General features: G+C 26.9%; 1 protein-coding gene across 1 annotated transcript in view; it reads right to left on the bottom strand.

The window, feature by feature from the left end:
- The window catches only part of LOC117181793 (sex peptide receptor-like), a 59,104-nt gene extending 43,404 nt beyond the window's left edge, over positions 1–15,700 (bottom strand). Inside the window, exon 1 of the mRNA XM_033374761.1 lies at positions 14,554–15,700. Within this exon, the coding sequence (XP_033230652.1) occupies positions 14,554–15,526 (973 nt within the window). The 5' untranslated portion in view covers positions 15,527–15,700. The remainder of the gene's footprint in view (positions 1–14,553) is intronic.
- Positions 15,701–25,839: the final 10,139 nt, after the last annotated feature.

The following is a 25,839-nucleotide window of genomic DNA, read 5'->3' as shown; positions in this document are numbered from 1 at the left end:
ACACATATCTAATACATTCTCTGATAAGAATGTAAAAAAAAACATTTATACAAATTTTTTTGCTCTACCTTCGGTGAAAAATGGTATTTATTTATATTGGCTCAGCTTGTGTCGTGTGTCTTAAAATTGAATTTTTGTATTCTCAATATTTTTTTTATGAATAAAACAAAAACTACGTGTCCTATAAAAAAGTGATTAATAACAAATTTGTAGATATCTTTTGGGTTCACAATGTTTGTCCTATCATTTTTTTCCTATCTTGCAAAGGTTGACCGCAAAATGCAATTTTTGATTTTTAATTAGTTTTCGTGCGGTCAAAATTTGAATTTTTCGAAAAAATTCAAAAAGTTGATATGATAATCTTAAAAGGCTATCCAAAGGCAAAATTTTTCTTTTTAAGTACTATGAACAACTGTACACAGAATTTTTGAATTATGAAAAAATGTGTACCCAAACATTTTCAAAATGGGCTCACTTTTAGTATTTTTATCCAAAATGTCTGACTAACGAACTTGGTATTTAGCTTACGACACTAAAAGAGTGTACCAAAAGTATAATTTAATAGATTATGTTTTTCAAACGTAATCGTGCTCACAGACAGACAGACATAAAGACAGACAGATAGACATACAGATAGACACATTCGTAATAACCTATTTTACGAATTCAGGGGTCTCAAAATGCGAACCTTTTGACAAAAACTAGGGGGGGGGGGAGTCAAATTTTACACAAAGCTAATACCTTCTCTGATGAGAATGTAAAACTGATTTTTTTGTCATGTATAATTTTTTGATAGTTCTTTTTTTTAAATTTTAATCGTAAAAAAATAGAATAGCCAAAACTACGCATCCTATCAAAAAGTGGTCAATAACAAAATTGTAGATCTTTTTCAAATTCATAATTTTTGTATACTCATCTTTTACCGTATTTTGCACAGTTTGATCGAAAAGTCTAATTTTTGGATTTTTCATTACTTTGTATGCCGTCAAAATATGAAATTTGGATTTTCAAAAAAATTCAACAAGTTTTTCTGTAAATATTATAGGGCATTTAAAAAGTAACATTTTTCTTCTATAGAATTTTTTTTATATCACACGTTATTTGGCACAAAATGTTAATTTTCGTGTGTTTTTTGGAATTTTGTAAATGCTATAATTCTGGTAATTTTTGATTTAAAAAAAAAGTCATTAAGATAAATTTTTTGACTTTTTAAATACTATGAATAACTGCACAGACAATTTTTGAGTTTCAAAAAAAGTGGTCTCAAAAATATTCAAAATGTGCCCACTTTTTGAATTTTTATCGAAAATGGCTGGCTAACGAACTTGAACTTTAGGTTAGGACACGAAACAAGTGTACCAAAGGCCAATCTAATAGAATAATTTTTTCAAAAGTTATCGTGTTCACAGACAGACAGACATACGTTCAATTTATGCTATCACCTAGGAAAAGTATTTTTAAAAACCTTTAATTTACAGAAAATAATCTTTAAAACTTTATCTTTAATTTGAGCCGGCAAAAATTAAAAAATTTTTCCTGCTTCATGAGTTATGACTTTATAATGTCCAAGCGTTTTGTCGAGTTTTAGTCGGCTCCTTAGACATTTTTATTTGTATCTCCGGAACTTATAAATATTTTAAAATTCTTATTCGCATAAATTAATTATAAGGTTTCGAAGATTATTTCTGATGAATTTCAGATTTTTTTGACAAATGTCTTAAGTCACAGCACAAGTTGAAGTCGAGTTACAGAATTCGTGAAATTCTTGAACTTAAAAAAAAAAAATTTCCCGTGCGCGCGATTCGCTTCGCTCGTAAGTTTGAGCTCACCTAGGGCGCGTAACTGTTAGTTCTCGCGCTTCGCGCTCGATGTTGTATTTATCTTGCGCTTCGCGCTCGATTATATATTTCTTTATATTTTCACACATTCTTGCGCAAAAATTTTAAAATTATGACTCAAAACATCCACCACTGTAATTTTGTAGTTGTGAATTCTCTTTCGTGAAAAGAGAGTTTGAGCGCACCTACGGCATGCGACTGATGGCAATCGCACTCCGCACTTGGTCTTTGCATTTCTTCCACATTCGGACACAGACCTTTTAAAATCATAGGTGAACGGACCGACAACTGTAATTTTGTAATTTTGAACTCTCTTTTGTTAAAGCTCTTTTGGATTTAACGATAATTTTGAAATCTCTTTTGTTAAAGCTCTTTCGGCTTTAACGAACACATTCTCATCACGTATCTCGTGCTTCGCACTCGATTTTATCCAACATGCAAACTTTTCTACATTATACATAACACTTTTGTATCAATTATAATACATTTTTATTTTTTACGATTAAAAGAAGATCTAATCGCGCCATAAAAAAATGATTAATAATAAATTTATAGATCTTTTTAGGCGAACAACTTTTGTCTGGTAATTTAAGTTTGTACCTTGTGTCGTTTTTTCAAACAAATTTAATATTTTTATTTTGAATGATATTTTTTACGACTAAAGCCAAAACTACGTGTCCTATAAAAAATTATAGCTTTTTTTTGGATGAACAATTTTTGTCTCATTTTTTTTCGTAGCTTATATCAAAAAGTGATTCATTATAATTTTGTAGTTCTTCCCAGGCCGCGCAATTTGAGCTTTTTTATTTTTTTTTTATCTTGCATGGTTTGACCAAAAAATTGAATTTTTGGATTTTTCATTCTTTTTGGTACGATCGAATTTGGAATATTCAGCTTTTCGACCAAATTAAAAAAGTTATTATCATTATGTTGTAGGGCTTTCAAAAATCAACGTTTTTCTTCTTTTGACTTTTTTTCTCATATCATGCGTTGTTTGACTTAAAATGTTCATTGTAGTTTTTTTTTTATTTTTTTATTTTGAAAATGCTCTAACTCTGATAATTTTCTTTTTATAGAAAAAAGTCATGAGGATAAACTGTTTCAGTTTCTGAGTACTATGAACAACCGTACATACAATTTTTAAATCTTGAAAAAATGTGGTTTTAAACATTTTTGATACGATCAAATTTGGAATTTTTAACTTTTCGACCAAATTAAAAAAATTGTTATCGTAATCTTGTAGGGCTTTTAAAAAGTAAAGTTTTTTCTCTTGACTTTTTTTCGTATCATGCGTTGTTTGGCTTAAAATGTTCATTTTAATTGGTTTTTTTGGATTTTGAAAATGCTCTAATTCTGGTAATTTTTGATTTTTCAAAAAAAGGCATTAGGATAAATTGTTCAACTTTTTAAATACTATAAATAACCGTACAGAGAATTTTGCAATTTTCGAAAAAGTGGTCTCAAAAATATTCAAAATGTGCCCACTTTTTGAATTTTTATCCAAATTGGCTGGCTAACGAACTGGACCTTTAGTTTAGGACACTAAACGAGTGTGCCAAAGGGCAATCTAATAGATTAATTTTTTCGTAAGTTATCGTGTTCACAGACAGAAGACAGACATACAGACAGCCATACAGACAGACATACATACATACAGACATACATACAGACATACATACAGACATACATACAGACAGACATACATATAGACATACAGACAGACGTACAGACAGACATACATACAGACATACAGACAGACGTACAGACAGACATACAGACAGACACATTCGTAAAAACCTGTTTTTCGGTTTCAGACTGTTTCAAAACGTGGACATTTGACAAAAACTGGGGGGGGGGGGGCAAATTTTACACAAATCTAATACCTTCTCTGATGAGAATGTAAAAAGAGAAAAATGTATTTAACGGATCTCATTCGAAGTGAAATTTCATGAGCTTTTAAACCATTAAAATAAATGTCTCGTATTTTTTCCAAAGGAATTATCGTGCTTTAAAGTCGTCAGGGATTTTTACGGCTGCTCGCTATAAAGCTTTCGATTTTCAAAAGATTTAAAAGTTTTTGTTAGGATTAAAGTGCATTAAATCCCGAATAAACGTATGGGCCGATATTCTTATCTGTTTTCAATTTAAATTTAAATTTGAGAAATTCAAATTTTCTATTCGTTAACTTAAATTATTTATAAAAAACTTAATGTTTGGAATTAACAATTTTCTGGCTCGCGTTTAGATTTATCAAGTACTTCTTTATTTAAATTTTATTTTGATCTCTGAAATACTGATTTGTAAAAAAAAAAGTAAAAATTTAATTACATTAAGATCGAAAATAAAGTTCTCATATTTTAAAAATTTGTAACAGGGACAAAAGTACCAGAAAAATTCCATTTTTTTTATTTCCCAACATTTTTGCAAGGACTCACAGGACCAAGCTATGTGCCAAAAGAGTCTAGCTGAAATAAGACATATTTTGAACTCTTTCGCGAACTTTTTTGAAAATTTAGACGAATTTTTTTAGTGCTTTTTTAGTTAATAAATCCTATGAACTCTGTTTAAGAATTTTTGGAAAAAAATTATCCAAATTTAAATTCTTCTTTAGATTTCAAAATTCAAATTTACCTAGAAAAATTTCTTTACAATTAAAAAAAATTCAGCTATCAAATTTGAACAACACACTCTTAAATTTCATATTTCAAATCAAAAGAAAAAAAGATAAAAAAGGAAAGAAAAAAAGGCAACCTCCAAATCCCCTTACTTTTTTTCTCTTGTTCTTTTTGTTTTTATTTATTTTTATTTTACTTTGTCCTCAAAAAAGAAGAAAGGGGAATTTGGAGGCTGCTTTCACCCCTTTTTTCAATGATTTATTTATTAATTTAATTAAAACGGAGATCTACTCTGGAATTATAGGAATTCAACTGGAAGCTTTGAGGTATTTTGATTGAATTCTCTAATACAATAATGTAGAGAAATATTATAAAATTCCTCAATATATCTGATAATTTATTTTTTCAAGTGGAATAAGTAATAAACTAAACAAAATAAGTACACTTAAGTAGAAATATAACTTGGCACCTGTGACTCATAAATTTAATTATGCTTAAATTTGAAAATGCCAGGGATTATAAAAAAACTGAAAGAAAATTGCGGAAACTTTCAGGCTTCTGGTCGGTGTTCTAGATCTTGAGAAATAAATTCTTCTCTGACGTTATAATCTGCCTGCTCTCATTTAAGCCCGAGTGGATACATGTTTGAATGAATCCCAGGCGGGAAAAATAAAGAAAAAAATGGTTGGCTTGAATTAAGAATTCGTTTTTTCAACATAATTTTATTTTATTTATTCCAGAGTTCAAAGTGTCCCCGTTTTTACCTAATCCACTTTTTTTTAAAATGATTAACTCAGTGAAAAACGATTTCAATCTTAATCAAAAAACAGTTGAATTATTATTTTTAAAAAATACGAAGTATATAAACGAAATCGGACGGTTCTAACCAAATATCTGACTTTAAAAAAAAAAATATTTGAATTTTCAACCAAAAAAAGAAGAAATTTTAGAAAAATAGTTACATTTTTAAGCAAAGAGTGAATCTTTTACTTAAAAAGATTTTCAACCAAAAAGATTAATTTTCTACAAAGAAAAGCAAATTTGTCAACAATGAGATAAATTTTCATCTAAAAGGTATCCATTATAAAACAAAAATGGAGTATTTAAATTTTAAATAAAAGATTACTTATCAATGAATGGCAAAAAAATGTTATCTAAAACTTTGAATTGTCAATAAAAAAATTTATTTTTAAAAAAGTAGTTAAACTTTCAAACAAAAGTTCAATTATTAATTTAAAAAAATTCATCTACCAAAAATATAATAATTAACATTTCAACCCAAAAAGATGTTTATTTTAAATAAAAACAATTTAATTGATCTAAGAAAAGAAGTAGTTTCATAAAAATAGTTAATTTTTAACCAACTAGATGAATTTTTTTTATCTAAAATCCTGAATCTTTAAACAAACAAACAATTTTTTTAACAAAGAAGTTAACATTTTAAACATTCGATTGAATTTTTAAACAATAAGGATGATTCTTTATAGAAAAATGTAATTCATAGTTTATACTTCTATTAAAAAAATTTTAATTAAAAATAAAAATCAGCTGCATTCTTTCTACAAAGAAAAATTCTTACGAAAAAAAATGAATTCAAATTATTGTTCATATTTCAAGCCTGAATTATTAACGTTATACAATTATAAATCTTTAGGAAAAAATATCAATTTTTAACAAAGTGGGTGAATTTCGAACCAAAAAAGATTAGTTCTGAACGAGAAATAAAATGACTTGAAATTTGAATTTTGAACCAAAAAAGCCGAATTTTGTATAAAACAATTGGACCTTTATTCAAAAAAGAATAATTTCCAAACAGCAATTGCTTGTTCAAACCATAAAATTTGAATAATCAACAAAATGGTGAAATAATCAACCAAAAAATATATTTCAGTGCAGACACAAAAACGAATTTCAACCAAATTTTGAATTTTAAAGCCAAAAGAACGAATTTTTCTACGAGAAAGTTGAATTTTTACCAAAAAAGTTAATTTTTAACCAAAAAAGATTCTTTGCTTATCCAAAAAAGACGAATTTTTTTAAAAATTGTTAAATTAAAATTTTTTTTTACCAAATAATAAAATTGTTATCCAAGAAAGTTAAGTCCTCAACCAAAAACATAATCGCAGACATTAAAAAAAAGAATGAGTTTTAAACTAAAAATATTTAGTTTTTCTTAAAAAGTTCAACTCATTTAGTTCACCTTTAACTGAAACACGAGAAAAAGGGGAAACAGGTGTATAAAGAAGGTATTGTTGAGCCTACGATAACTAAATAGAAATTTAATCTATTTTTAAAGATTGAAAAATATTAGGCTAGAAAACTGGAAATTTTCCTCAGAATATAAAATATATTTTTTGTGCACTGTTTTTGTTTTTAGAGAAAGCAGGAGAAGTGAGGGAAAATTAAGAAAGAGAAAGCAGACGAAGCAGAGTAAATGGGTGGAGAGAAACTTTGTGAAGTGAGGTGAAATTAAGGGAGGGGGAAGTAGAGAAAGTGAGGGGAAATTAGAGGACAGAAATTGGTGAAGTAGGGAAAGTGAGTGGAAAAGAAGGGAGAGTAGTTAGGGGAAATGCGGGCAATCGAGGGAAAGTAGAGGAAGTGAGGGAAATTAGTGAAATGGCAGTAAGGGAAAATTGGGTAAAGGAAAGTAGTAGGAGTGAGGGGGAATCAGGGGAGAGAATGTTGAAAAAACGGGTAAAGGAGAAGTGAGGGAGGTGAGGTGCAATACAGAGAGCGAAAGTAGGTAAAATGATGGTTGGGAAAGTAGGGAAAGTAAGACGAAGTCAGTAAAGGAATCTAGCAAAAATGAGGGGGAATAACAGAAGGAAAAGTAGGTGAAGTAGGGGATATAGAGGAGGGAAAATCAGGGGATGGGAACTAGGAAAATAAAAATAATGAAGGCTGGAGAAATGAGGGGAAAATAGGACGTGGTAGTCGGGAAAATGAGTTTTAGTGAGGGAAAGTATGGGAAATGATTAGAAATGAGGATGAGTAGGGGAGAGGAAGTGAGGAATGGGAAAGGAAAGTAGTGAAGGGGGAGTGTTCTCTGGGTAAGAGAGAAGAGGAGGAAGTCAAGGAGGAAGATGTTAGGGAATGGTAGACGAGCAGTGAAGTGAGAAAAAGGAAAATAGAGAAATGTAGGGGAGGAGGGGAAGAAATAGAAGTAGGAGCTAAGAACGATTTATTTAACGTCTTGATAGGCTACGAAACCACTTTTTGTCGGAGCGCGTCGCCTACTTTTAACAATTTTCATACAGTTATTTTTGTGTTTTCAATTTTTTTTTTTCAGCTTCCTAAAAAAATACTTTAAACAACTCATGGTTATGTAGAAAACAGAATACACTAGAAAATATTTGATGAAAATAAAGAATCAAAATCTATCTGCAGATAAAAATACATTAAAAATAATTCAAGAATGAACATTTTTCATTTCTGTTGTTTATCTATTTATCAGTCTTGGGTCTTCTTAAAGTTCGTTCTGATGTATTTCTATTAGTAGAAAGGGTTGAATTGTTCAACTTCTTTTTTAAAGTAAGTAAAAAAAATATTTTTTCAAACATAAATATGACCATAAAACCTGCTTACAAAAAGGCGCTTCTGTTTTACATAAAAAAAGAACTACCCATTGAGCACAAAATTTAGCGACGTCTTTACGACATCGTTACGACATCTTTACGACAACTTTACGACGTCCTATGTCCATGCCGTTAAGGTATCTTTACGATATCGTAAATGAGTCGTATGATCTGACGATGTCTTTACGACATCGCAAAAACATCGAAACGACATGGACATAGGATGTCGTAAAGTTGTCGTAAAGATGTCGTAACGATGTCGTAAAGAAGTCGCCAAATTTTGTGTCCACTGGGTATTGTTTCAAAATTAATTGTAAGGAACTCATTTTAAATGATAGAATAAATATATTTGGACAAAAAACCATTTTTTTGAAGTAATGAAATTTTTTTGAAAGAAAATAATTTTTTTTGATTAAACAAACCTTTATTCAAGTGAAGGGGAATATGCAACATTGAAACGTCCTAGAATCTCGATAGTAATAAATCTAAATTAAAATCGTAACATTTCAGATAGATAAATTTGGCAGATGTTATTAAAGCAAGCGAGCACTTTGCGCATTGAAGGTATCTTTTATAGTTTACGATTCTAGGAAAAGCCGATAAAGGCAATTAACACCGTGAAGCACTCTTTTCGCTACATGGTTAAAAGAATGTGAGTTTGTAAAATGAAAATGGAAAGTAAAATGGAAAATTGAGAAAAACAGCACGATGATTTAGATCATTGCTAAAAAGTTGAAAATTGAAAGTGCTCTTAGTTCCACATTAGTATTAAGACAATAAATATTATGGAAAGACAATTTACAATTCAAGCATATAAAATACGTTTTATATTAAGTATGGTCTTAATTTAAACAATTTTGTCGGAAAAGGAATTTGATGTACAGAGTAGAATTTTCTTTATATAGAAGCATATTAATAGAAAATATATTTTTTAAATACAAATTTCAATTAAGCAAAATTTTTTGACGTTCGAAAAATAAAATAGGTTTCACATTACGTATGGTCCTAATCTCGATAATTGCGTTAAAGAGGAGTTTGATGTAAAGCATAGAATTTTTATTATATAGAAGCTTAATGACAAAATAAATACTGTTTGAATATCAATGATAATTTAAGCAAAATTTTCCGTCTTTCGCACAATAAAATACATTGCATGTTAAGTATGGTCTTAATTTCGACAATTTTTTCGGAAGAGGAATTTGATGTACCTTGTAGATTTTGTTTACATTCTCATTCATGAGAGTGTAATTTAATCGTCCAAATTTTCGATCTCTGGTTTTTAGCGGATCTTGACGTTTCAGCACCCACAGAATCCGAAAATCATAAAATTTTATCGGTGCCTGACTGTTTGTCTGTCAGTATGTCTGTATTCTTGTCTGTATGTCTGCCTGTATGTCTGTATGCATGTATGTCTTATGTATGTCTGTATATATGTCTGTATGTATGTCTGCACGTATGTCTGAATGTATGTCTGTCTTTATTTTTGTATGTCTGTATATATGTCTGTCTTTATGTCTTTATGTATATTTGCCTGTCTGTGTGTCTATCTGCATGGCTGTAAGTATGTAGGTCTGTCTGCCTTTTTGTATGTCTGTCTGTATGCATATATGTCTGTATGTCTGAATTTATGTCTGCATTTATGTCTGCCTTTATGTCTGCATGTATGTCTGTATGTATGTCTTCATTTATGTCTGTATGTATGTCTGTATGTATGTCTGTATGTCTGCCTCTATGCCTGTCTGTATGTCTTTATGTATATTTGCCTGTCTGTGTGTCTATCTGCATGACTGTAAGTATGTACGCCTGTCTGCCTTTTTGTATGTCTGTCTGTATGCCTATCTGTATGTCTGTATGCATATATGTCTGTATGTCTGTATGTATGCCTGTATGTCTGTATGTATGGTCACCTGAATGTTGTAGCAAGGCTAACTTTTAAAGGATTAGTCCAATCAAGTCAGCCTTTGATACACTTCTTAAGGTTTTAAAAATGAAGGGTAATTTCGTTCATCAGATATTTCTAACCAAAATTTAAAAATTTAGAGTATTTTTAAAATTAAATTTTTTTTTTAATCATAATATTGTTGTCAAAATTTCTTATAGATGGGTAGAAGACTTGATAAATATCTGAATAAAATTTTTAATTTTGATGAAAATTAGAAAAGTTATATGCTTTTGAAATTTATTAAAATATTCAGAAAAAGAGAAAAAATATTTTTCTAAAAGATTAGAAAATTTCATTTAAATTCATCACTGGATATCAAATAGATTTAGAAACTATATTAGTTAAATTTTCCGAATAAACAAAAATTCAAAAAGTTTGAGCTCTTTCAAAATTTGAATAAAAATGTTTTATGACTTTCAGAAATTTTTGTCCAATTTTATGGGACGCGTCAAAAAGACTTTCAAATTATACTTATGACATTTTTAAATTCGATATAACTTCAAAAAGTTATATGCTGTTCAACATTTTTAAAATGTCAAAAAAAGGAAAAAATATTTTTTAATAGGTTAAGAAATATCAATTCAAAATTCTACTAGATACAAAATAAATATTTTTCGAAACCATTATCATGAAATTTTTTAATTTGGCAAAAGTTCCGTAAGTTAAATCATTTTTAAATATATGGAATTTTGGATTTTCAAAAGAACCATTAGGTTAATGCAAACTACTAAATTTTTTAAATTTAAAATTCATCTTTTTTGGTTTGAAATTAAACTACTAGGTTGAATGTTTAAACAGATTTGATAAAAAATACTTTTTTGTTACAAATTAATCTTCTTCATTGAAAATTTCACTATACTTTATTGAAGATTAAACTATTTTATTAAAAATTCATATTTTGTGTTGAAGCTTCATTAGTTCAGTTAAAAATTCATCTCTTTGTTGGGAAATTAAATTTTTTGGTTTAAAATCATTTTTTAAAGTTAAAAACTAATCTTTTCTATAATAATTTGACTATTTAATTTTTTTTGAAATTTACATGTTTTGATTGAAAATTCAAGTATTTGATTGAATACTTAACCACTCTCTTAAAAAAAAAAAATTTTGGTTGTAGATTCATTTCTTTGGTTCAAAATTTATTTATTCGTAATTGAAAATAAAACCACCTTTTTTTTAAGTAGAAAATTAATCTTCATTCATTTTTTTTATGAACATTAATCTTTTCAGCCAATTGTTCCCATATTTCTTGGCTCTAAGTTAATCCACTTTATTAGAAAAATCATTTTTTTTTTTAAATGATGCTTCATTATCTTAATTGAAAATTCATCTATTTTATGGAAAAGTGAACTATTTTGATAATAATATTATTATTTTTTAATTAATCTTTTTAACTGAAAACTTAACCATTGAAATGTTGAAAATGAATTTTTCTTAGTTGATTACGGATCTATTTTTTTGAAAATTCATCTTTTTAGCAGAAAGTCAATCTTTTTGGTTGAAAACTCATCTTTTTGATAAAAAATTGCCTAAACCTTGTAGAAAGTTGAACCACTTGATTAAAAATTCAATTTTTCATGAAAATTTATTATTTTAAAATTAAATTAAATTAATTTAAAATTAAAAAATTTGTTTCATATTATATTCAATATGATACACGCAATAATTTTATTCAAAATAATTTCTTCTCTAATTATTCCCCTATTTCTTGGCAGAAAGTTGATCCATATTTATTTTAAAAAACATTTTTTTTAATGTAGCTTTATTATTTTTGTTAAAAATTCATCTATTTTATAGACAAGTGAACTATTTTGATGATATTATTTTTTTTAATTAATCTTTTTAAATAAAATCTTAACCATTCAACTTTTGGTTGAAAATCGATTTTTTTTAGTTGATAATGGATCTATTTTGTTCAAAATTGATCTTTTTCAGTAGAAAATTAATCTTCTTGGTTCAAAATTAATTTTTTTGATTAAAAAATTAACTGTCTCCGGTAGAAAATTGAATCACTTGATTAAAAAAATTTTTTAATGAAAAAAATGGTTAAAAACCGTACAATAAAATACGTTTTAGATTAAGTGAGCTCCGAATTTGGGAAATTTTGGCACAAGAGGAGTTTGTAAATAACAAATCAGAACTATTATATTTTTTACAAAAGAAATTATTTAATTATATTCATATATATCTTTTATTTCTTTATAATTGTATTTTTTATCGGCAAGGAAAATTACTATGAGTTTTACAAGTTTCTTCTGAAAATAATAAATAATTGTTTCTCAATTTGTTCGTCTGCCTTATAATTATTACATAACATATCATTTTTATAATTTTGATCATTTTTATTTCTTAAAATTAATAATAATGTAAACAATTTAAAAATCCATTATTGGATCAATATTTACATATTTTGTTTTTACAATTCTTATAAAACAATAATAATTCATTAATAAAATTTTATTTGAAACGATTTAAAGTAAAAGAAAATATGGTGAACAATTTTAAATTGAAAAAGTTGAAAACGGACAATTTTATATCATATAAAATTCAAAAAAGAAAATATTTCGAATCAAATGAAAAAGAATTGAACTTGTATTATTTCTAAATAAAAACGCACGAAATGAAAAAATTTTGCAATAAAATTTTGAAAATTGTCACCATTCTAAATTAAGGAAATTACCCAATTACTTAGGTATCAATATTTTAGATAGATATGTTATCTTTTTTTTTAATTTAAATAAAAACAATTTTTAATTTTTCAATTTCAAATCGTATAATTTTTAATATTTCATTCAGTATTATTGTTAATGTTTGAAATTTTTTAAGTTTAAAACTAGTTCATTTTAAAATTCTTAATGCGCAATTTTTGTTTGAAAGTTGTGTTTAAAATTTATTGTTAATTATTTATTGTATTATTGTTAATGTTTGAATTTTTTAAAGTTTAAAACTAGATTATTTTGAAATTCTTAGTGCGCAATTTTCGTTTGAAAGTTATGTTTAAAATGTTTAATATTTTGGAACATTCCCAAATAAAAATTATTTAATTTTTAGGGGCTAGCTTTAAGTCTTCTGATTTTTAAAGATTGTTTTTAAGAAATCATTTTCAGAATTTCGGATTATTTTTATATATTCTGCAGGTATTTTTATTTGAGATTAATAAATTTGAAACTGACTAAAATAGAAACTAAAAAATTTCGAGAGCGTTTTTCAAAAAAACAAGAAATTTCAAAATTTCAAGATTCAAATCTAAAATTACTAAATTTGCAACTCACTATCATCACTTTGAAAATAGAATTTTAAAATATGTAATTGTTAAATGGATCTGAAGTTTCATGTATTTGAATTTGATACTATACTTTGTGAAATATTAAATTGAAAACTTTCAAAAATTAAAAAATTTTAATTAGTTGTTTTCGAATTTTAGCTTTGGAAGCAAGAAAAAAACGTTAGTTTTAAGGCCTCCAAAATTAAACTGTTTTAGAATTGCGAATTCAAATAAAACACAATTTTTAAATTTGAAGTGAATTTTGAATTCGGAGTATACCAAATTAAAGAAATTTCGAATATAAAGCATAAAGATGACAGAATTTTCAATTGTAAAACTTAAAACTCGGATAATTTTAATAGGAAATTTTCATAAATGAAAACACTTCAATTTTAAAGATGCACAATTCAAAGTTTTTTAATTTTGATTTTGCCTTTTTTGGATTCTTTCAATTATGAAGATTCACAATTAAAAATTCTTCAATATTAGGCAATTGCAATTTCCTTTTCTTCAATTCTGAATATTGGAAATTTGAGACTTTTCAATATTTAATGTTTTTAATGGAAAATGATGCAACTTTTATTATTATTTTTGGAATAGGTAGATTTTCAAAATCAAAAATGATTCAATTTCGAAAATTTAAAACATTAATTTATTCCGTCTTATTTAAAGATGACAGCATTTATTTATTGTTTGGAAATTTTTGTCATTTTTTAATACTATGTAACATATGTATTCGTATATAAAAAGGAACTGTAGATGTAATTAATTATTTTTTTAAGGAACTTCCTAAATACTGCATCGAATTTTAAATCACGAGAATTTGATATTCCAATTCAAACTAAATCATTTCTATTAAATTAAAACAATTTTAGGTGGAAGCAAAATTTTATAACATTGCAATACGAGCATTCAATCTGCACAAAGAAGTGAATAAATTTGTAGTTTATTATCTATAATTATATGTTTGTTAAGAATTATAAAGTATACGAACAAGTTTAGAATAACTAAATTATTATTTCGAGAAAATGTTTATAAAACTCATAAGTTTATCCTTATCCACAATGGAAAAAGACAGTTATAAAGAAATAAAACAGCAAACAAAGAAACAGACAAATGAATAATGAAAGAAATAAACCGAAAGGATATCCAGATCCAATTAGATTCTCATTTAGATTTCCCACTTTCCCTTAGATCCTTCACCTTATTTTCCATTCCTACATTTACCATCTGATAATCCGGTCAGAAATCCTTTTGATTTACAAATAGTCTTTCCGCAAACTCTTTTTCTCTCTGCAATAAAAAAATCAAAACCACTTACCTAGTTTAACATAGCAATTATCAAAGAATGTCGTCCCAAGAATGACGCTTAGTAGTCCCAGGACTCCTTGAGGAAACTCGGTGAGTAAAAACAGCAAAAGGATTGCCAGAAGCATTTTGGTTGTCCTATCAGTCTGCCTTTCCTTATCCATCTGTCTCGTGGGTTTTTTCTTTCTCTTTTTGCCACTACAACATTCCGAACTAACTTCATCTTTAACAACAGCTGCCTGGGAAAGTTTCTTCCTCCGCTTCTTCGCCTCCACCAGAGCCAGGATCAACCTGAGACTGAGGACAGTCAATGCTACACATGGTATTAACTTGATAACGACACTATACATCCAAAAGTTTAAAGCAATAGCGTTTTTGCTAAGGACAACCCTGAAAACCGTCCCATTGGTGACACCTTCCGGAAGGTCAGTTGCGTTGAAGAGACTAGTATTCGAAAACATTCCATCATTATCGATTATCCGAGTCGACTCTGTAATACTTGTTGTTACATAAAGTGGGACACAAATTACCGGACAGAAGACATAGGCACTCACGATAGCCACAACACTTCTTCGGAAGCTGCACCACTCCCGATTTTTCTGAGGATGGGCCACTGCGATGTAGCGCCAAACCGCCAAGGTCACAGTTAACCAGATCGAAATTGTGTGGAAGACTTGGCCAAAGAGGGCATGGAAGAGGACGAAGAGGGCCCATCCGTAAGTGAATCTATCCCGCGATGGTTGAAGGTAGAGGTAAGAATGAACAGCATAGGGGATGTATTCCAACATCACCAATAAATCTGCTACAGCCAATCCAGTTAGGATCGAATTTGTTGGAGAAATCATTTCCTTCCGGGTTAGAACTGCGATGTTTAATGAATTTGCGATTGATCCGAAGACACACACGAGGATACTGGCCCATCCGTGGATGAACACGTATCTCGTGTGGAAGGCATCCAAATTCACACATTCGAAAGTTGAGTTCATCTTGGTACCAAGGTACACCGATTTTAGATAGGCTCATTTTTTGTGGTTGAGGATTTGTCGTCCCGAGAATGGAACAATTCAGATGACCATCTATTGATCAGCATCTTGTTATCCTTTCCAGATATTCTTGGAGAAATTTCAGCATTCTTCGGTTTAGTCTCACTGGTAAAGAATTAGGATTGGTCGAAGAACTTGTGGAACACGAAATTTTTGAACATATCTTCTAAATTGATTCGATCCAGATTAAGAATTAAAACGAATTTTCTCTAGTTTATCAAAGTTCCACAATTTCTGAAAGAATTGAAATCGTTGAAGATTCAGAATATTGATCATCTTTTTCTGTCGATTAGCATTTTGTTATCCTTTTCTGAAGAAACATTCGTTGGTATTGAAAATGTCCTTGGAGAAATTGTAGCATTTAGTTCATTTTTAACTGATGAAAAATTAGGATTGGTAGAAGAATTTGTGGGAACTAAAGATGAACTTGTTGAACATATCTTCAAAGTCCACTTGATCCACACCAAGAATTAGAAAGAGTATTTTCTATTTTAGAAAAACTCCTCAATTTCTGAAACAATTGAAATCAGTAAACTAGTTATCGTTATCGTTAACGTTTCAAAATTAAACTCCTGCAAAAAAGTAACTATCCTTACTTACTTAGTTACTTTTGCATTTTAGTAATACCATCATTATCAATCGAACGCGTATAATTTTTTAATTTGGAAGGCAAAATAATTGTTAGTACAAAATAAAATTTTCGAACAACTAATTATCTATTGAAAGTTTGCAAACAAATAAATGCTTATATTCGATTTTAGGCATTTCGCACAAAATGCGAAAGAATCTATAAAGTTTTTAAGAACATTGTAAATAGAATTTGACCAAATCTATGGAAAAATTCAAGTCAGTTTAAAAAAAATCTAGGATTTTTAAAATTTTGGAAGAAATTAGAAAGTTTATAATTATTAGGAAATCTTTTTAAGTTTAAAAATATTTTTTATCTCTTTAAAGCTTCTAAAATTATTAAAGATCTTTTAACCTGATTTGAACATTTCTTAAAAATTAAGGAGTAACACCACTCTAGCGGCAGAAAAAGCCTGACTTTGAGGATTTACTCTATGAGTATGAAAAAAGTAAAAGGATTTCTTTTTAGAGGATTTGTTTAACACATAATAACATAGAAACAGTTTTATTTTATTATTTTATTTTATTATCATTATTATTTTCTCGTAAAAAAACAACAGAAAATTTTATAATCTATATACTATTGGCTAGAGAACTACTTGGGTTTTTTTTTTAATTAAATCTTGTAGAGATAGTGCACTATTGAAGAAATCATTCGATTTTTTGTCAACAAAATGAGCAATAAATTTTTTATAAAAAAAATTACATTAAATCATGCAAATACTAGGTACTTGTATGGAGAATGTATTTGTGAAGTCGTCAAAATTTTAAATGAATCCATCCAACGGTGTTCAAGTAATAGGTACGTTGTCCCAGTTTGAAAAAAGTTGTTTCGAGAAAAATGTGTTTAAAGTTTTACGAGCACTTGAATTCTTGATTTTTTTTTTATCTGCTATCTGCAATACCTACATCATACGTAGATCCAGTTTAAAAATTCTAAAAAATCCTAAAACTCTTTAGAATTTTTTTCTACTCTTTTAGAAATCTTTTTAAATTTTCTTTTAAAAAAATAATCTTTTGAAATACAAAATGATTTAAAGCCCAGAAATGTTGAGAACGTTTTTTTTATTCTTTTAAAGGTCTTAAAAATCTTCTTAATTTCTTTCTTTATCCTAAAAAAATCTACATTTTGTTTTCGATATTTTTAAAACCTTCTCAAGTTTTAAATTATTTTCCAATCTTTCCAAAATTTCTAAAACTTCTTAATATATTTTCAAATATTTTTAGTTTTTCTGAACTTTTTTAAAATCTAGAAAAATTAAAAAAAACGGCCTTGAAATGTTTCCAATGTAAAAGAATTATTGACAATTAAATTTTTCTCCTTTAAAAGTTACATTTTTACCAAACAATTTTTAACATTTTGATAACTGACTACAAAAACTTTATATTAATCTAAAACACACGTGGACAGAAAAAATTCAAATAATTTAGTCATTGATCTATTTAATTGTTGTAAACAATTTTAATTTAAAAATAAATAAATACTTTCATAAAAAAAAATGTTATTTTTGCTGAAATTTCTTCGTGCTAATGCAGGAATGACCTGAGGTCACAAAATCACCCCTCATCGCCTAATCCTCAAAAAAACTTCCGTAACCTACATATGGGGTGAGACTAACCCCATCCAACTACGAATGTTAATATTTTTGATGAAATTGGTGAATTTTATGTTTTTTTTTTGTCCAAATGAAATTTTATCAGAAATAAGGTCGTGGGGTTAGCTTAACCCCAATTGTGCAGTCACAGGTAATTAAAAGCTTAACAATAATCAGTCTTAAAAAAACGTGTGTTGCATAATATTTATATTACAGGTTTTTTTAGATTTAAATTTAGCTTAATCATCTGATTTTCTGTAAATTCTCCTACAAACAATACTTTTTCGAAAATATTTTTAGTAAATTTATTAATCAAAGTAGTTTTAGCAAAAGGATATTTATTTTTCTATGATACAATTATTTGACGATTTTTCCTTAAACATTGTTTTAATGAAAATTTAATGGATAAGAAAATTATTTATATTCTGTTAGTCTCCTTCAATTGATTTAGTTCTATATAAAGATTAGCTAAGCAATTATTTAAACAACAAAATGGTTTAATAAAAAAATTTGTGATAAAAAAAGTTTTTAAAGAAAATGTTGTGAATAAAGGAATAGAGAATACCAAAGATCCGAGTTGAATGTTATTTAGAATTTAATGCACTTTAAATACAAAAAACTGAGAATCGGATAAAAATTGCAACCTCTAGACTTTTTAAGAAAAGGTTAAAGTACATTTCGTTCCACTTTGCACTGCTTAGGATAATTTTATTGTACCTTCAATATGAAGAGACTTTTGAGCTTTGGAAAAGCGTTCGACATTGAGAAATTTTGTTTCGAAAGTAACTAAAGAAGTATCGATTTTTATAGTCAATGTTACTTAAAAATGTAACTAGTTACTTATTTACAAAAGTGACTTTATTACCTCTATTATAAAAAAAACTACCTTGCTAGAGTAACTAGTTCAAATAAACTAGTTACTTCTCATCACCGATTGTAATCCATAAATATTCAGAGCATGGATCATCTCGTTCAGTTGATTAGCATCTTGTTATCCTTTCCTGGCGAAACATTCATTTGCATTGGAGACGTTCTTGGAGAAATCTCATTATTCAATTCAATCTCACTACTAAAGAATTAGTATTGGTGGAAGAACTTGTGGAAAATAGGGACGAACTTGTTGGACATATCTTCAAAATCCACTTGATCCACAACAAAAATTAGTAACACTTTTCTCCACTTTGGAACAGTTCTACAATTTCTTAAAGAATTGCAATCCTTAAAAATATCGCACATTCATTTTTGTTGTAGAAGAACTTTGTGGGTAGTAAAGAAGAACTTGTTAAATATATCTTTAAAATCCACTTTATCTACACGAAGAATTATAAACACTTTCATCTACTTTGGCCAAGTTTCAGAATTTCGGAAAAGACTGAAATTCTCAAAGATTCAGCAGATGGGTCATCTTGCAGAAGACCTTGTAGGAAACAAAGATAAACTTGTTGAATATGTCTTCAAAATCCTCTGGATCCACATCAAGAATTAGAAACAATTTTCTTTACTTTGTAAAAGATCCATAATTTCCTAAAGAATGGGGATCCTTAAAGATTTAGCATATGGATAATTTTTTCTAGAACGTGGCAAATGAGGATGAACTTGTTGAATATATCTTTAAAATCCACTTGATCCATATGAAGAATAAAAAACACTTTTCTCTAGTTTAGAAAAGATTCCACAATCCCTGGAAGAATTATGTTTAAGAATTCAGCACATTAAGCATCTGCTTCATTATTTAATCATCTATTGTAGCAATCATTGTAAATTTGACTTTCCGATATAAAGTCACTTCAACACTAATGAATAGCTTAGTTGTCTGCCACTTTGATTAAAGATCCACTTGAACTATTCTCATTTAATCTAAATTTTACAGAACATAGCATTGTCTTTTCGTAGATGATGGTAAAAAAACGATACTAAGTTTTCGGTGTAAACGACTAATGATTAATTATAGAATCCGAGGTCTTGGAAACGTACTGGATCGCGGTCGCGGTCGCGCGTCCAGAGTCGAATGAGAATAAGCGTCGCGACGCTTTAGAAGCATGAGAGTTTGGGTGCGCCTGCGTTGTTCTGCTTGTGGGTTGTGTCATTTATCCACCCTTTGCTCTCCTTCTCGCTTCCACTGAACAGAATTATAGGTTATTTTCTTCTCAAGTTATCCCCCCTTATCACTTTTCATCGTTCTCAGCTCGCACATTCACCTGTGCTTTTATGGAAAATATATAAAACATCACACAGGAAAGGGAGCTTGACACTTGCTGATGGATACGTTGGCTTTTTAATCATCCGAAAGACTCGCACGTTGTTCCGATTTTATATCTTGCCACACGCCGACCAACTGCACAATTTGGAAGTCAACACACCTGTAGGAACTTGTGTAGGAAATTCTGTTTTTGTATGGACATCACGTTCGAGGGACACACATAAGGGCGGAACAGGAAATTGGGGTTTAAAAAGTTTCAGAACCTACATTTCTTGACTGATTCTGCTACATTTTTTCATTAAAGCTCATTCATACATGATGAACTTTATCTGATCGATTTTTGAAAATAATGTTCTTAACCCTTCTTATTGAGGTTTCAAAATGCCTAAATATCGTTGCCAAGTAATTTGGGTGCGTTTATTCATTATATGATTTATCATTATTGGTATACCCTTAGGTCATTTTCTCTTTTGGGGTAGGCGTGACTCACTCGGGGAGAAACCATTAATTATCATAATTTTATAAACACTGGGTTTCTTTATAGAGGGTTGTTTTCTATTTATGTTTGAAATAACTACAGTCATAATGCAATAAGAGTTTTAACAGAAACGGGCCCTTTTTTATTATTTATTTCTTAAATTTCGGTTTAATTACGTCAAAAAAATTAAGAAATATTTAACATTATTTTATTTGGTCTCACAGGTTGGTTAACTATATCAATCGATTTGTCTCATTACAGCGAATAAATTTAGTACTTAATCTATTATTATGCTTGTAAGAGGAAAAAAGAAAACTCATTATACTTCTATATTTCCAAATTTTTAGAGAAGATAATTTTTGTATGGAGAAATTACGAAGTTTTCAAATTCTTTTTGAGAAAAATATAAAAGCGAAAAAAGAATTCTTCTTTTTTGATTCGGCTCTAAACTAAACAATAGAAATTTATATAGAAAAATCATCATCTTTTACATTTTTGCTACCTGCTTTTCCTCAGTTCTTGCTATTTTCTAAAGAAATTGTTAGATTATTAAATTTAGATTCGCTAAACAGATTTTTATATAGTGGATGATACTCCTGTAGTCCCATAATTGTTATAAACAAATTTATAAAAAAAATTTATTTTTGTTGTATTTTGAAGTCTAGAAGAATGTTTTATTTTGATATTTTTGTGGAATCATGTAGAATCATTGTCTTATTACAACTGAATACTAAAAGATTTTATTTTGTATTGTTGTAAACAATTATCATAAGCAAACTCATTAAGGAAGCGATTGTGGATTCAGAAATTCTGTTTAATTAGCTCAATATGATATTTTGCCCTAAAATATACAGGGATCGCAGTCTTTCCCCTATTTCCATGAATTTGTCTTTTTTTTCAAATTCCCATTTTCCTAAATAAACAAATGTACTTGGGAAATATATTGTTTGCTTATTATTTTACGAATCCAAAACTATAATATGCTATTGTATGTAGTGACATTTTTATTGATTTTTCAACTTACAGAATTATAAATTATAATTAATTTAACTTTTTAAAATATAAATTAATAATGTTATTAATTAATTATCACAATTACATTTTTTTGTTCAGTTGAACAATTTCAAGCTTTAAGAGTGCAGTTTCAAATTTACATTCAAAGTATAAATAAACAATTGCGTTTCAAACCAAATTTTCTATATTCAAAAACGCTTATTTCATAAATTCATAGATAATAATAATTGTTGAGAAAAAATAAAAATGTTGTTAAATGTCATTATAATCCGTTTAAATATTATTTTTAAGAGTAAGTAAATATCAGTATTAAAAACACATTCTCAATCTCAATTGCTTCTGTTTCATGAATTTGTTTATGATAATTGTTTATAACAATTAAAAATATTTAAACGTGTCATTATAATCTCTTAAAATATTATTCAAAGGGTAAAGTAAATAATATTGTTAAAAGATGGATTTTCTGTATCCGAAAGCGCCTATTTCCTGCATTTGTTTATAATAACTATTTATATCAATGTAAAATGTTTTTAAGTGTCAATGAATTCAGTTAAATTATTATAGTTTAGAGTTAGATAAACGACTGCGCTAAAAGAACAAACTCTGTGCATTCAAAATCGCTTATTTCATGAATTTGTTTATGATAATTGTTTATAACAATTAAAAATACTATTAAGTGTCATTATAACCCATTTAAATATTATTTATGAGCGTAAAATAAATAATAGTGCTAAGATTACCTTTTCTGTATTTAAAGCCCCTATTTGATGAATTTGTTTATAATAAGCATGCATAATAATAAAAATGTTGTTAAGTTTCAATAAATCCAGTTAAATTATCTTTTAGAGTGAAATGAAAAACTGCGCTGAAAGAACGAACTTTGTGCATCCAAAAGTGCTTACTTCATGAATTTGTTTATGATAATTGTTTATACCAATTAAAAATATTATTGACGTTATAACCTATTCAAATATTATTCAAGAGGGAAAAATAAATAATACTGCTAAAAAACCCCGTTTCTGTTTCAAAAAACTCTTACTTGATTAATTTGTTTATAATAATTATTTATAATAATAAAATGTTTTTAAGTATTAATACATCCGGTTAAATTATTAACTTTTAGCGTTAAATAAACGATTTGGCTGAAAAAAGAACTTTGTAAATAATTGTTTATAACAAGTAAATATATTGTTAAATATCATAAATAAACGATTAAGCTAAAATCGCCTCTTCTGCATCTGATAGCGCCTAGTTAATGAATTTATTTTTTTAAATTGTTTATATATAGTCAATAGCATTTTCTATATTCCAAAGTACTTAAACAATAATAAATTTGCCTATGATAATTGTTTATAATAATATAAATATAATCGCCTATTGTTTATTTTTAACGTAACATTGATTGCTTTTTTGTTCAATTTGTTTATAAGAATTGAGAGTTAGAATTTTTTTAAATTAGTAAAATGACAGCGATCTAAAATAATTGTTGAATGATATTGAAATAAACAAAATTTAGAGAATTTTCAAATTTTTAAAGTTTTTGTCAACGTTTTTTATAGATTGATAGCAGACTTCAAAATTATCAAAGTAAAATTTTCAATTTCGATGAAAATTCAAACAGTTATTTATTTTTGTATATTTGGAAAATGTTGAGAAAAATAGGAAAAAATATTTTTCTTATAAATTAGGAAATCTCATTTAAATAAGTTACTAGATATCAAATATATTTAAAAACTATTTCATTTAAGTTTTTCGATTAGGCAAAAATTTCAAGTTTCAGAGCTTTTTAAAAATTTAAACAAAATTGTTTGATGAATTTTAAAAATGAAAATAATGTCCTGATAGTTCTGGGTAAAAGACAATAATCGTGAAGATTTTTTGAATCTTTTGAATTTAGAATAATTTTCGAAAATCGGAACATTCAATTTTTTTCGTGCGCAGTTAAATTATATATATATATAACTATTTAGGTAATTTTTAAATATCTGAAAAGAAAATAGTCTACATTTTATATTATATTATATAATATATTATTGTTTATTTATCAATTTAAATTCATTTCGGATTTTGAAATATTTTAATAAACATATTTTGTGTTTTAATGAACGCATTTTTTTCTAATTCTTTATTGATTTATTATTATTTATAATTAAATGTATTATTATCGTTACTTATTTATTAACATTATTATTAATCATGACTTATTAATATTATCATACGTTTTTTCAAATTCAAAAAATGAACCTTGTTAAAAATGATTTTAAAAATTTTTTAAAATATGCTAATGTTAATTAAAACTAATTTTGGAAAAGAAATCGATGTCACTTTTGAAAAACTTGCAATGCTTATTTAATTCTAATGCTGTACAAATTAAAAGTTTTTAAATAAAAACGTACCAATGAGATTTGCAGAAAATATTTTAATGAATAAAATAAGCCCTACAGCATTATGATTAAATAATTGTTGCAACTATTATCTAAAGTGGAAGAGAAAAAAATTAAACCATAAAAACTATTGTTAAATAAACAATGCAAATGGTGAAATATTTATTTGAAAAGTTTAAATCGAATTATTTTCCAAAACTTTTCCTCGATTTTTTCAATCATATTTAACAACGTTTATTTTTTAGCTTATAATAACTTTAGTTCATGTTTAATTTAAAAAAAAAGTATTATCAAAATTATCTTTTCCTCTTAAATCTTAAGCTAAATTTCATGACAATAGTTATGACGAAAAGAAAATTTTTAAATTAATTGATTAAAATTAATTAAATTTGTTTACAATTTATAATTTGAGTTCATTTTTTTAATCTTAATAAAAAATTTAAACTACAAATTTAAAAAAATATTGCAAAAGAAAAAAAATTGTCCTAAAATCTTCCAGAAAATAATTTTGAATTTTCCTAAAAATGTGTAGAATATTGTTTGATTCTCTAAAAACCTTTCTAAATTCATAAAAAGCTTCTTTTTTATAAAATTGTAAAAATCTACATTTTTCTCCAAATTTTCATTATTTTCAAATTAAACATTATTTTTTAATCTTTTGTAAGATATCTAAACATTCCAACTATCTTATAAAATTTTTCTTAAAATGTTTGAAAGACTTCTAGATTCTTTTTCGAAAATTTTTGGAAATACTTTGAAATCTTTCAGAATATTATCCTATTGAACCTTTCGCAATTTGAATTCAGCTTCCTTTTTCAAAATCTTAAAAAATGTACATTAAGAAAAATGAAGTTTTTTCACAAGTGTAAAATGAACTTTGAATTGTTTGAATACTTTAAAATATTTATTAAGCATAACAGAATTTTTATTGTTCTAATTTTGTAATTCTGATTCAATTTTATTTTAGAATCCTTGTTTCGAGATAAGGAAATAACTTGAAATTTAACCATGAGTCTTAAGATAATTTTACTTCTACAAATAAAAAAAAATAAATAAAATATTAATTCGAAAACATTATTTTTAAATGTTTCAGATTCTTTTTGGACATATTTTAAATTCCTGAAATATTCAAAATTAACCTTTTAAAATAAAATCTGAATAATTTTGAATTTTTTAAAAATCTAATTGCCAGGTGACGTCCCAGTTTGGGGACGTCCGTTATAATATTTTATAGCATCTGCGAATTTATTTATTTTTTAAAATTTTTATTTTTTGGGGGGCAAAGGTAGAGGAAAAATTTAAGTTGACTTAAAAAAATGTAAAGTAAAAATTGTACGAATGTTTTAATAAAAATAATTTATTACTGCTTTTCATGGCTTTGAACTGATTTAAAAAATTATAACCTGATTTTTTCACAATATTAACATATTGCATTTTAATTTTTTTCAATTAAGTAATATCTTCAAGGTTATGTAGTTGAATGTTCACAATCATTTTTAAAATAAAAGCTTATTTATATCCAATTTTAACAATTGTATGTACATATATTTTTAATTAGTTTAAAATGTTATTAATAAATATATTTTTAGAAATTAAAGTTCAATTTCAGAAAAAAAGATAAGCTAAAAATTATTTTAATTTTTCAATGAAAATAATTCTTTGTTCGATTTAATTAAGTAGCATAAATTGATTATTTACTTTATGATGATCTGGTTGAATATAATTTTTATAATAAATCTGCAATGATATATATATATCTACCTTTTTAATGTTTGTGATATTGTCAAATGACTATAGCACCGGCTAGAATTTTCAGTATTTAAAAAATTAATAATTATAAATAAAAAATATAATAAGATAGAATAAAATTATACAAAAAACATTGTACCAATTTTTATTAAAATAAAATAGAAAAATATTGAAAATAATTTTTATACAAAAGTAAGCGCGCGCTTATT

The sequence above is a fragment of the Belonocnema kinseyi genome, chromosome 10 (genome assembly GCF_010883055.1).
Source record: "Belonocnema kinseyi isolate 2016_QV_RU_SX_M_011 chromosome 10, B_treatae_v1, whole genome shotgun sequence".
Lineage (NCBI taxonomy): Eukaryota > Metazoa > Arthropoda > Insecta > Hymenoptera > Cynipidae > Belonocnema > Belonocnema kinseyi.
This window is presented reverse-complemented; position numbering and strand designations above follow the sequence as displayed.